This window comes from Felis catus, chromosome E1, assembly GCF_018350175.1.
Source record: "Felis catus isolate Fca126 chromosome E1, F.catus_Fca126_mat1.0, whole genome shotgun sequence".
Taxonomy (NCBI): domain Eukaryota; kingdom Metazoa; phylum Chordata; class Mammalia; order Carnivora; family Felidae; genus Felis; species Felis catus.
Genome location: NC_058381.1, coordinates 35,869,250 through 35,882,239, shown reverse-complemented (window position 1 = coordinate 35,882,239; position 12,990 = coordinate 35,869,250). Strand labels below are relative to the sequence as shown.

General features: G+C 50.9%; 1 protein-coding gene across 5 annotated transcripts in view; it reads right to left on the bottom strand.

Moving 5' to 3' along the window:
* Window positions 1-9,325: 9,325 nt before the first annotated feature.
* The window catches only part of SPOP (speckle type BTB/POZ protein), a 66,655-nt gene continuing 62,990 nt past the window's right edge, over window positions 9,326-12,990 (bottom strand). For 4 of the 5 annotated variants that reach the window (XM_023244729.2, XM_045044122.1, XM_045044123.1 and 1 more), the window contains exons 9-10: window positions 11,906-12,048; window positions 9,326-10,586 (exon numbers count right to left, since the gene is read on the bottom strand). In XM_023244729.2, the coding sequence (XP_023100497.1) occupies window positions 10,442-10,586; window positions 11,906-12,048 (288 nt within the window). In that variant the 3' untranslated portion in view covers window positions 9,326-10,441. Of the gene's footprint in view, window positions 10,587-11,710; window positions 11,759-11,905; window positions 12,049-12,990 lie in introns of all 5 variants that reach the window. The other variant, XM_045044124.1, reaches the window with a different exon arrangement.

Here is a 12,990-nt window from a genome sequence, read left to right as displayed (position 1 = left end):
GGATCCGTTTCTCATCAGCCTGGATGGCCTGTGGTCCCTTGCTGGTACCCCTGGGACCTGGGCGTGTGAAACATGCCCACCTGGGGCTGTACCCGTGAGGGCGAGTCCCCGAGGACCGGGCCTTGAGTGACCCACTTCTACACTTGGAGAAGCGCCAAGGGCCTGGGATAGGAGGGGCCCTACCGCCGCTTAGTCAGGCTCTGCCATCTGCCTCATTTCAGCAGAGATCAGCACTGGAGGGCTCATTGTAGGCAGGGCTTTTTATTTTTTTAATGCGGCAGGATCAGGCTCAAGATGTCACTCCAGCGAGCGGGACTGGAGATGGGGCGGGGGGGGGGGGGGTGGGGGGAGAGAGAGAAATGTCTAGGAAAACGGGAGAAATAAATGGAAGCTTCCTTGCTCTGGGAGGAGGGAAGGGCACGGAGGAGAGAGGGAAGGAAAAAAGGAGAGAAGCCCGCGAAGCAAAAATGGTGTAGAGGAGATGGGCTGGGTTTAGCAGCTACGCATCGTCCATCTCCCCCCCCGGCCCCCCAGAAGCCGGCGACAGCCCAAGAAACGGGGCTTCTGGGTCCCCGAGTTACGGCCGCCCGCTCCCCAAGCCCCCTGCCCACATCTGCAGGCCCAAGGGCTTCTGCCCCGCCTCCTACCTCCCTCTCTGGAATGCCTAATGTCAAGCACTGCTCGCTCACTTTCGGAGACTGTGATAGTGGTGACAGGGGTGGTCATACCTGCGCTATCCCAGGTGACTGGAAGATCTGGCGCAGGCTGACTCCTTCCCAAGACCCCTGTGGACTCATGACACACGTGACAGCAGGGTAAGAGCTCAGAGCTCACAGGACGCCAGGCGAGCCGCTCTCTGTAGGTTCTCGCTCCACAGGTAATTCTGCTTCAGAAGATGCCCCGTGCGCCCAAAGGTGCCCATTTGAGTGTCTCATCACAGATTTCTATTCCAAAGGGTGTATACATATATACGACTTCGGCTGGAACCAACACGGTACGTAGCGATCACATTAACGTTAGCCTCAGTTTACCTTTCTGGAGCCCTCGTTCAACAGGCAGTCACTGTATTAAGGACTTAACATGTGTTGTCTCATTAAGTCCCCAAGAGAACCCTATGTGGTATACCCATTTTATTTTATTTTATTTTTTTTATTAAAAAAAATTTTTTTAACGTTTTTTTATTTATTTTTGAGACAGAGAGAGACAGAGCATGAACGGGGGAGGGGCAGAGAGAGAGGGAGACACAGAATCGGAAGCAGGCTCCAGGCTCTGAGCCATCAGCCCAGAGCCCGACGCGGGGCTCGAACTCACGGACCGCGAGATCGTGACCTGAGCTGAAGTCGGCCGCTTAACCGACTGCGCCACCCAGGCGCCCCTGGTATACCCATTTTACAGAGGAGAAAGCTGAGGTTTACACCGGCAAGTACTTCGGCCAGGACCGTGAGTGGTGGCGGGAGGGCAGGGCCAGGCTCCCGAACTCCAGATGCTGTGCCACCAAACACGGGCCCCAGCTGGACCCTCAGTGCTGCCCCCTTACCAACTCTCTCCCCAGCCGCCAGTCCAGATCACTCCTCCACCCTGCCCCCCTCCCAGGAATTCTCAGCCAGTGAGCTCATTCCCTACCTCACCCTGGAAGACATAAAAGTCACCAGGTGCAAAGTCATCCAACTTCCCCCCTTCCCACAAATGCACCTGTTTCTGCAGGACTCTCCTCACACCCAGGGAGGGCGTCCCTAAGCCCCCCAACCCTCTGCGTGCTCAGAACCTCAGGGCACGGATCATCCCCTCTCTCCTGGAGCTCTCCCATCAGCTTTAACCAAACAGGCTCCATCTTTCGGTAAACCCACCTCCCTCTACTCCTTTCCTGCCAGGAGCCACTGCCAGGACCTTCTCTTTACAGCCATGCCTGAAACACGAGCCTGCCCTCGAGGCTCACTGCTCACCTCCCCCCCTCTCCCCACCGCACCCCTCCTGGTCCCTTCCCTGAGTGTTCCTGCCTAAGGGCACCAATGACTTCCATGTTGCTACCTCCAGTAGGCATTTAAAATTGAAAAAAGAATTTTTTTAAATGTTTGTTTATTTTTGAGAGAGAGAGAGAGACAGAGACAGAGACAGAGCATGAGTGGGGAAGGAGCAGAGAGAGGGGGAGACACAGAATCAGTAGCAGACTCCAGGCTACGAGCTGTCAGCACAGAGCCTGACACGGGGCTCAAACTCATGAACTGTGAGATCATGGCTTGATCTGAAGCCAGGCGCCCCCCCACCCCCAGGGGGCATTTTAAAATTCTTTCTTGGGGCGCCTGGGTGGCGCAGTCGGTTAAGCGTCCGACTTCAGCCAGGTCACGATCTCGCGGTCCGTGAGTTCGAGCCCCGCGTCAGGCTCTGGGCTGATGGCTCAGAGCCTGGAGCCTGTTTCCGATTCTGTGTCTCCCTCTCTCTCTGCCCCTCCCCCGTTCATGCTCTGTCTCTCTCTGTCCCAAAAATAAATAAACGTTGAAAAAAAAAATTAAAAAAAAAATAAAATTCTTTCTTATTTGACAGCATTTGACACTTTTAACTCTTTCATGTTGGTACCCTTGACTTTTTCTTCTTCCTCTCTCTCGCCACGTCTCCTGCGTGACTTACCCTCCTTTACCGGCAGCCTCCGTCCTCAGCCCCCTTCTCTCCTCACTCTGTACTCTTCCTTGGATCCAACACACCCAGGGCTTCAGTTCCACCCATAGATCAGTATTTCCAGAACCTTCTCTCCGGTCCCCATCTCCCCTCTGGGTGCCGGGTTCATACATTCAACAGCCTCCATGTGGATTTCTCAAGGCATCTCATGATCAACAAGGAAGATGAAATCAATGATCCTATTTCCCTCAAGCCTGTTTATCTTCCCATCCGCCTCTACCTTGGCGAATCCAGCCTGCTCACCTCTTCTTCATCTCTACTCTGCCCGACGCCGTCATCGGGTTCTGCCAAACCTGCCCTCTAAATCTCGGATCTTCTAAGTCCGCCGCCTCCCTGTGCACGTTCTGTCAGCTCTTGCCTTCCACCGTCCCCACTGCCAGCATTAACTTTTCTATACTCTCGCCAGGCATCTTATTAAAATGAAATCTTGTCACCCCCTTCCGCTTAAGACTCTCCCACGATTGCCCACCGGTCTCAATTAAGGGCCTAAATCCTAAATGTGACCTGGGGAGGCCCTCCCTGCTCTGGCATCTTAACTCACTGCCACACTTGCCCACGGTCCGGCCCCCCAGCCTTCCGTGCTCCCGGAGCACATCGAGCTCCCTCCCGACTCAGGGCTTGATGTGTGCCGTTTCTTCGTGCCTTCGGTGCGGAATGTTGCCTCTCCCACCTCACCAGGCTCCAGCGCTCCATCCTTTGGCTTTCGCTTCAAAAGCTGCTTTGGGAAGCCTTCTGGATCTCTCAGATTAATTCCCCACTCACAGGCTCTCACGGTGCCCCACACGTTTCTTTCACAGCGCTCGGCATAGTTTGACAGCACGTTATCTGTGAGACTGGTAAGGACACTCTTTCCTCAGAGACTCTAAGCTCCACGGAGGGCAGGGAGCAGTTCGTGTAACCCACTGTCCACCCCTAGAAACCAGCGCAGTCCCTGGCACATCGTATGCGGAATGTATAAATGAATTACTGGCAAAGAAAACAGAGGAAAATTCATTCTTAAAGGCCAAACCAAGGCAAGGTTCTTAAACTTAGGTCACCGCGGGAAACCCTGGGTTTACACCCAGGGTTTATACCTATACACCCATTGGTATGCTGACCGCTCTCAAAGGCCTTTTTCTCTCTTTAGCTTTGTTTGCTCAGAGGTAATGGGGACAGGAAGGATCTTCAGTGGAGATCGCATCCCCATGAATGATGGAAGATTATAAGAGATAATGTTGTCAGGGGATATGCCTATTTTTCATTAGTGTTTCAGTAAAATACTTACAATACTGACAAGAGGTAGAAAAAAAATGTTTATTTACCCAGAGAAATTCAAATGTGTCATATGACTATGGGTCCATGTATTAATGTCAATCTATCTATAGATTTTTTTTTTAAGTTTATTTATTCTGAGAGAGAGAGAGAGAGAGAGAGAGAGAGAGAGAGAGAGCGCATGAGCAGGGGAGGGGCGGAGAGAAAGAACCGCAAGCAGGCTCCGCGCTGCCAGCGTAGAGCTCAACGAGGGGCTCAAACCCACGAACCAGAGGTCATGACCTGAGTTGAAGTCGAATGTTTAACCGACTGAGCCACCCAGGCGCCCCCTACCTATAGATTCCTTAACGACATGGGTTGGAACTGCGTGGGTCCCCTCATATGCAGATCTTTTTTTGATACAGTGCATTATATTTTCTCTTCCTTTAAAAAAAATTTTTAGTGTTTATTTTTGAAGGAGAGAGAGACAAGAGTGTGAGCGGGGGAGGGGCAGAGAGAGAGGGAGACACGGAATCGGAAGCAGGCTCCAGGCTCTGAGCTGTCAGCACAGAGCCCCACGCGGGGCTCAAACTCACAAACCGCGAGATCATGACCTGAGCTGAAGTCGGACGCTCAACTGACTGAGCCACCCAGGCGCCCCTATATTTTCTCTTCCTTATGATTTTCCTAATAATATTCTTTGCCCAAGCTTACTTTATTGTAAGAATACAGTATATAATACACATACAAAACATGCTAATCAACTGTTGATGTTACTGGTAAGGCTTCTAGGCAACAGTAGGATATTAATCATTAAGTTTTGGGGGAGTCAAAAGTTATATGCAAAATTCTGACTACTACACAGGGTGCCTCTACATCCCTTGTTGTTCAAGGGTCAACCGCACTTCATTTTGCCATGAAGCTAAATGCCATTAAAGCATTTTCCAGTGCTATGGGATACCAGGAAATGACAGGGCACACTGGAAACCACACCGGTGGTGTGCTGGAGCTGGTTCACACTGGCTCTCTAGGGCCAACCGTTGCACGTTCAGGAATTTTGAGACCTGGTTGTAAAAGAGCCAATTAACAATTAAATTATACTAATGTACAGTTAACAGCAAAGGTAACACTCAAAATTCATCTCTTCCTAGCTCTTTCGTGCTTTACCATGGCCTACGCTCTTGAGGTTCTAGACGTCCACCATATCTACATGGCGGAGATACGAGGCAGCGGTGAACTGCGTGCTTTCCAGCTCCGCGTCCGGTAATGTCACCTCGGACGTTTGAAACGGGCCACGGTGGGAGTCTTTAGGCCATGGAAACTGGCAAAGCTACCATGACATTTTGGGGAACCGAATGTTGTAACTTTGGTAAGCTCACCACTGAACCAAACTACTGGCTCCTTAAAACATCTGAAAGGTCTAGGGCGTGTGAAGCAAACTTTTACTTGCAAGACGGATAGGTGGAAGAAGTACAGCAACGTACGTGTGTCTAAATTTAGGAAACCATCCTCAAAATTGTGTAAGGGCTGAAGGTGATTGTTTTCTTCTTCAACTTAAAACTGCAGTTATTCTGCATACATCTTATTACAAATATCAGTTACTAAAGTGTCATTTTATGGAACAACCTGTACACCATAACTTCAAGACAAAAATAAACGTGTTGACTAAATTGAGACGGAAGTTCTTAAGAGTGGGTGGGAGACATTCCTCTTCTCTCTCCCTGCCAAACTTCTGCAAAGAGTAGCTTATACTCATTCTATATTTGCTTACCTTCGCATCAGTCTTGGCTTCTGCCTCCTGCCTCCACCATTTGACAGAAGCTGCTCTAAGGTAACAAAGGACTTCCTTACCGCCCAATTCTAGTCTGCTGTTCAGTCCTCAATGTCATGACCTCTCTGCGTTGTTTCTGAGGGCCCCTCCCCTGCCTCCTCCATTAGACGGAACTCACAGAGCGTCCTCCACCCCAACCCTAGCCTAGCACAAGGTTTGGCACCTTCCAGGTGCTCGGCCCTTGTTTGCTGAATCACTGGCCTGAGTGTTCATCCCTGGGACCTTGGACGTGACTGTTCTTTACTTGGCTGGATGCCTGTCTGCTCAGACATCAAGAGAGTAAACCGCGTGGGGGGCCCTTTTTTCCCTTTGGTTTGTCAAGAGCTCACCTGTAAGGGTTTAAGAAAGCCAACGCTCTCCCCGTTTCTACTGGGCCTTACGAGCAGGTGTGTGTGCCCTTCACTGCCAGGCAGACTCTTGGATTTCCACTTCCTCTCTGGGCCCTGGGCCTAAGCCCCAAAGCTACTCCTTTGCCTTCTGTTGTTTCTTGGCTCAGAGCCAGGTTGAGTGACCTTGAGGAAGCCACATTATCACCTTTGCAAGCTATACGATTGGGATGAAGGGGAACCGTGCAAGACAAGCTGGCAAGTGCTCAACACTCCTGTGAGATCTGTAAACCGTGGGTCCCGCTGCCACGTTGCCGTACTTGAGTTGTGCATATTTTATCTTCATAACGTGTTCCCCCTAGAGTTGATCCCCTTCAACTCCTTAATCATTTCTGTTGCTGGTGCTGAATTCCCTCAAGTCTAAAATTCTTTTCTCCTAGAGCTGCAGGAGTCGGAAGCAAACAGTATTCCAGATGCCACTTTCCACTCCCAACATTACGGGATTTACAGAGGGGGAGTGATCATCTTGCTAATGGCTCAGCGGCATAAAGATCCCATCAGTCAACAACATTCAAGTTTCCGCTCTCATCCGGAGGTCAAAGCTTCTGGTTCTCCCAGCTCATTATCCCAAACACTGATCTTCCTCCATTGGCTTTCTCGCTCACTGCCTCCGTGAGGTGTCCCCCTGTTGGGTCAAAGGCCCCCACGTGGTGCGGTCACCTCTGAAATTAAAAGGGGGAACACACCTCCACCTTATGCAAACGCGTACACAGAGAGCAGCCCAACGATCCTCACCTGAATGTTAGATTAGTCAGCAGGCCATTAGAAATGAATCTAAATGATGTAGGGCAGAGTTCAGCGAGAAGTCATGAGATAAAGGAAACACACGGGGCCCGGGCTGATTAAAAAGATAATTGGTTGTGGAAAATAAGGTTGGGTTCCAGCCAAGACTTTGTCTTTGACGAAGATAAACCGACGGATCCAGTACAGTCGTGTTGGGGGAGTCAGCTGCTGTGCTTTTGGAGGAGTTGAGGAGCCGGAACAAAGCAACAGTTTCAAAGTGAGGCCCCGACTCCCCCTCTGTTTGTTTTTCTGCTCATAAACATACAAGCTGTTTCCTTTCATCTGTACAGGCTCACACAAGACGGAGAACCCACAATAGGTTTCAGTCAGATTTACAAATGGATGTGCAGGATGGGGAAGCCAGAGAGATCTTTTGGCCTAAGAAAGGGTCTCCATGTCCCCGGCTAGAATTAACAAAACAAACAACGACAACAAAGAGGAGTCTCTCTACGGACCTGAAAGGCCAGCCGACTTACCAGTGACAAAGAAAAGAGAGGCCTCTCTTACCTGAATTGTTAAAACCCATAAAGGTGTTGGAGAGGCCCCACGGCAACACAGAGAGGTTTCATCTCCGCAGAGGGAATGGGAAAATTTTCCACGGATGGCGAGATACAGGGGGGCTGACAACAGGGAGGAGGAGGGGAGGTGGGGAGCGATGCCAGATACTCGATTTGGGCCTGAAACCATAACTCCAAAGGTTCTGTGAAACTACTTGCCTGAAATATTGTTTTGATAAATAAGCCTATACCCTTGTGGAATTGAAATCTCCAACTGTTCCACTGGCACGGACATCTCTGCGGTGACAGCACATGCCCCAGATTGTGGAGTTAACTTGAATTAAATTTCAGATGTGGGGGAGCTAAGGGAGGGGGTGGCGGCAGTGGGAGGTTTATGAACAGTATGCTGGGGCTCTGATGTTGTCATAACCAGATGGCTTCAACTGTATCAGTTAAACAAAAACAAACACGTCCAGAAATAATATCATAAGGACAGGAGAAGCGCGGAGCAGCCTCACCTGTACCCGAAATCCTAACCAGCTGTGTACCCACAGTAAAGCCCACATTGGAAATTCCAAGAATATTGGGAAATCCCAAAGAGACCTTCGTCCTGACAGAAGCTCGGTGCCGGGACTGCCTCCTTCCCGAGGACATATTCCCTGAACCACCGGCCCCCAGCCCCCCAGCTTTCTACGAACCAGGAGGAAAGCAAATCTGAAACCGGGCCGGTCCTCCTGGACTCTCTGAAGAACAGGCCGGCAGAGGCCTCTTTCTAGAGCTTTGCTCTCGCTTTTCCCTAAGAAGGAAGCTTTCACTCAGATCTCGTACCTAAACTTTTCAGAAATGGAACTTCCTCCGGTTACTTACATAAGCTCTTCAGGGCACTACATCAGAAGAATTGTCGCTCATGCCAAGACACGCTCTGAGGCATGTCACTTGACTTCCCTGGGGGTCCACTCCTCTTTGCTATAGAACGGGGAGGTGCTATCATCACGTGGCGGTTGGGAAGTGAAATGCTGTACGTGAAGGTTCAGCGAGAACAGGAGAGCTGAGCGAGTGCAGTGGCCCGAGAGGCCATGTGGGTAAGAGGTGTGCTGGACCCCTGGGCCCGTGCGCCGGCCCACAAAGTGAGGATGAGGCGGCACAGGGCAGCGGCCACAACACGGAGAACTGGGCACTTCCTCACGTGACACTCAGGAGGAAGCTGAGTCGTACAACGGAGTGGCTTCTAACAAGCAGATCCTGTGCTCGGTTATACCGATACCAGAGCAAAGCCAGTCCACTCTCGGACTGGCAAGGTCAGTGGAGACTGCGACACCTGCAAGGGCCAAAGTCACTGGAGGGAAAGGGAGGGTGGGATATGTTGAGTCTCCCGTCTGAGGTCAAACAGCACACACCTCGGCCACGTGGCCAATGCATTTTCCAGAGAATCCCACCGTCCTGGCCTGTCCGACACTGCTGTCAGAAAGGCAGAGGAGCCCCGGAGCGTTCTTGTGAGCGCACTGGGAATTCGGGCGTTAACTCTTCTGGAAACACATCAAGGCAGTGACAGAACCAGTCAGCGATAATAACTTCCCTTTATTTCATCTCCACGTTCGTGTCCCCTTGATCTTTTTAGAATTACCTAGGAGAAGGGAGACCGGGACTCAGGTGTTAGAACACGTAGGGTGTAGCCCCCTCCCATTACTTGCCTCGGCAGAGGTGGGAGCCTGATCCCTCATTAGGATGTGGACTGTGGGACAGATACTCAAGACGGACAAGACACCAGGAGATGCTGGGAACTCACGGAGGAAGCTCGAGATCAGGGAGACGCGACAAATCCCCATCGACGGACATTTCAAATATCATCTCTGCAGGTTAAGGATCAACTCAGACCCACGAAACCAGCCAGGTGAGTGGAACAAAAGACCAGAGATACCACACGGTACAAAATAGTAATTATTTATATTTTCAAAAAGAAAAAAATTAACATTTGGAAGTTGTCCCCTGTAGGAAAGGGGTGAAGTGGAAGGGACGGGACTGGCTCCTCTGCAGGTGGCAAGTCAGGTGCAAACAGCTGAGCAATCTGGGCTGGGATTCTTGTCACACGGCATTAATAATAAAATCTCCTTCTCTCTTCTTTTTGTTCTGTTTTTGTTTTGTGTTTTGTTTTTTTAGAAAAGGGGGGGGGGGAGGGAGGAGAAATAAAATCAGAGAAAAAGGCCAAAAGACATTTTCCACAATATCTAAAAACCGAGAACCACGGTTCTTGTCAAGACAGTAGGAATTCTGGATGAATTGTTTTTTCCAGTTTTCAACACCAATAAAGGTTTTTTGCAAAAGCCACCACATCAGACACTCATCTTCCAGCTCAGATAACCTCCTTCCCCTTTCGCCTTCACTTGTTTTTCATGAAAGGATAAAAGGATGTATTCCGTTCTCGCAAACAGTAAGTGCTAACAACAAGAGGGCTCTGCTGATACTCGCACGGTGGTGAAGAGCTTTCACAAACATCCGAGTTTCCGCACAGTTGGATGGACTACGATTTCTCTCAACATAAATACTACCTGGGATCCACAAACTGATTTTTGAGAAATTCTGCAAAGATCCTTTCTTCTTGCCTTTTCTTTTCCCTTCTCTTAAAACTAAATGTCTTTTTTTTTTTTTTTTTTCCTTTTTGCTCCAGGCACCTGACGATTTGTTCTGCTCAGTCAGATGCAGACAGGTTTCTCCGAAGTGCCATGCCACCGCCGGGACGTCCTCAGGGTCGGCGCCTAAACTGAATCCCCACAGTGTCAAACTCGGCCGGGCCAAAGGGAACACAGTGACGCAGCAACAGGGTTTTCATTAGGTTGGACAGCCCCAGGCCCCGGGCCCTTCCCTCCCCCCGTTTCCCCCAAGGTTACTTAGTGCTGTTTTAAAAGTCTGGGGGCCACGATGCAGTCTTTCGCCCCCGCAACGAGGAAAAGCTCCACAGATCGCGCTGTCTACCCGGTGGTCACGGGCAGCAACAGCGGCTGCTGCTTCAGGAGAATGAACGGAGTCTTACAACAGGCAGGATCTTAGGACTGCTTCAGGCGCTTGCGTGGGGGTCCCAGGAAAGGGCACTGTGCCGAAGCCAGAGAGCGGTACGCCTCAGCCACCAAGTGGGGATGTGACACCACCATCGACTTCCACCCAGAGGTCTCCAGGACATCCGAAGCGTGACTAGGAGGAACGTGGAGAGACGGGTTACCAAGGGCACGCGAGCAAGAGGGAGCAAACAGCCACCTGGGCGGTCTAACTTCCCGGCGGCCACCGCAAAGGCTGTCTCTGCCGAACGCTTAGGCAGAACCCTTAACGTACGCGGAGTTCGTCAGACAGCGGGCCGACGGGTGACCGGGCTGTGGCCGCTGCGACTCTGAAATCCTGGGTTTTGAGCCCCTCTGCTCTCAGATACAAAAGGTGAGATGTTCCTCAGGCTCTTCTCTGCTTTATCAATGCTCTTGAGACTGACTGGTGACGCTGCTGATACAGAGAAAGAGCGAGGACTCTCTCCGTCAGGCAGCTCTGGGCTTCTGAGCTTCCGTGTGGCTCGGCCGTTTTCTAGTCCCTGACCACAGAGCAGATCACGGCCTGGGGCCTGATGGCTCAAAAAGGAGGGGGTCATAACCACACTCTACGGACCGGTTAACATCTAAAAAGCACCACGCCAAGCGTCCAGCACAGAGCGAGCGGTCCCTGGAAGGAACATTTAAGGGTCTCTTCTCTCCCACTTTTGCCACGATCGGTCAACTCCTTTGAGACAATCTTACAAACAGACTTAGTGGAAGCGGATTCCTGCTTGGGGGCATTTTCTGTGCCGAGTAACGTTCACTCATCTACCCGGCAACCTCTTAGACCCGCCCGAGCCCAGAAGTGCTGCTTGTGAGGGTTTTTTAAGGCCTGCTTCCCCTCTTTGGGTTTCCCTAACTTTTGTTCTCCAACGGGCGAGAGAGCCAGGACACGCCCCACTGAGAATTACTGCAGAAAGTAATACGGCCAGGTCACTTATCGTTCGGGCGAAGGAACAGATGTACTGGAACGAACACTTCTTTCTCCAAACGGTATTTCACAACCTCAACTCCTGATTACCCCTTCCGTTTGTCCCCATTCCACAATCCACGGTTGGATGCATTTTACTAACTCCTACAAAACATACTTGGGTTCTCCCAGAGATCTACATGCCCTCTATTAAAGCCTTGAGTGTGCAGCGAGGACACTGCTGTTTGGGGGACACAGCTTTTCCAGGCCCGCAACTTATCGTTTTCATCATTTCCCATCACTGCGAGGAAGTAAGATGCCTCACTCACCAATCGCGTTAGCCCCGGGAGAGCAAAACCATCTTCCAAACGGTCAAGCTGAAGGGAAAGATGAAAACCCTCTACTTACTACTAAAAGGGGTTAATGAAGCTACTTGCCCGTTTTCCTCACTAATTCAAAGTCTTTCTCGTCTCTCTAGCTACCCCAACTATCTTGAAAGAACATCTTTGAAGATGCCAACTCACTAGTTGATGAAATCCACTGCCTGAGTTTTCAACTGATCCGCGCTGTGGAGGTCAGCCAGGATGAGAATTTCTGCGGCGTTCTCCACGGAGAGGTTACTGCAGAGGGCATCCTCACACATGACCTTCAAACGCTCCAGGGCATACTGTAAAACACAAGCGCCGCGGCCGTCAGAGCGGGAACGGCTCCGGCTGCCGCTACTGAAGCCGTTTCCTTCAGCCGCACCATCATGGATTCCTGAACAAAACCGCACGGCCCGTGAGAAGGCTACTACTGCAATTATAAAACATAACCATGCCCCCAAGGCTGGAATGAAGACAGCTGAAAAAATGCGCCTGGCTGCCATTCAAGTCCTCAAGTCTGCCTATTAGAAAGATGGCAATTACAGAGTGGACCCCCAACCTCAAGTTCACCCTGCCCCAAGTAGGATGCAAGTGTTCCTTAGACCACCGCCACCCACCCTCCCTTACCACGAGGCATAAAACTCTGCTTCAGGCCAACAGGACATCACGTTTGGCATTTCTGCCATCCTTTATTCGGAGCCAAACTAGGGCGAGGCACAGCCCTTTCTACGCGGGCACTGTCACCAGCCCGGCGGGGAAGCCCAACGGGCCCATCAGGCTGTGAAAAGGAGCCCTGCGGTGACTTTCAGCAGCGTCTGCACCACTAGTTGGGCCTCGATGAGGGTCAACCCAAGGCCTCCTTTGAAAGAGAAAGGGATAAATGGGTCCTCTTTACTGGGGCTGAAGTTAAGATTCTCAGGGCAGAAGGACAAAGTAACAGAGACCCTGGATCCTGTTCCGATCTAAAAGCTTCCTATTTTCCAGAGTAAAGGGTATAAATGTCCCGGAAGTGAAGGTCTAGGTTAATACTGGGCACATCTGACCTAGCTGATCTGTTCTGATGCCGCTGGACTACGTGCTCTCAAATAGGAGATTATGAACATAACTAAGGAACTTCAGCAGGGAGGAGGAAGGGATAAAAGGAGGCACAAAATAAAGTGTAGTTAATCAGTTCACAGGAGAATGGTTTGCTTTACGGGCAGCCACAGTCTCCGTATAGGTCCCACCTTGAGGACCTCAGAACG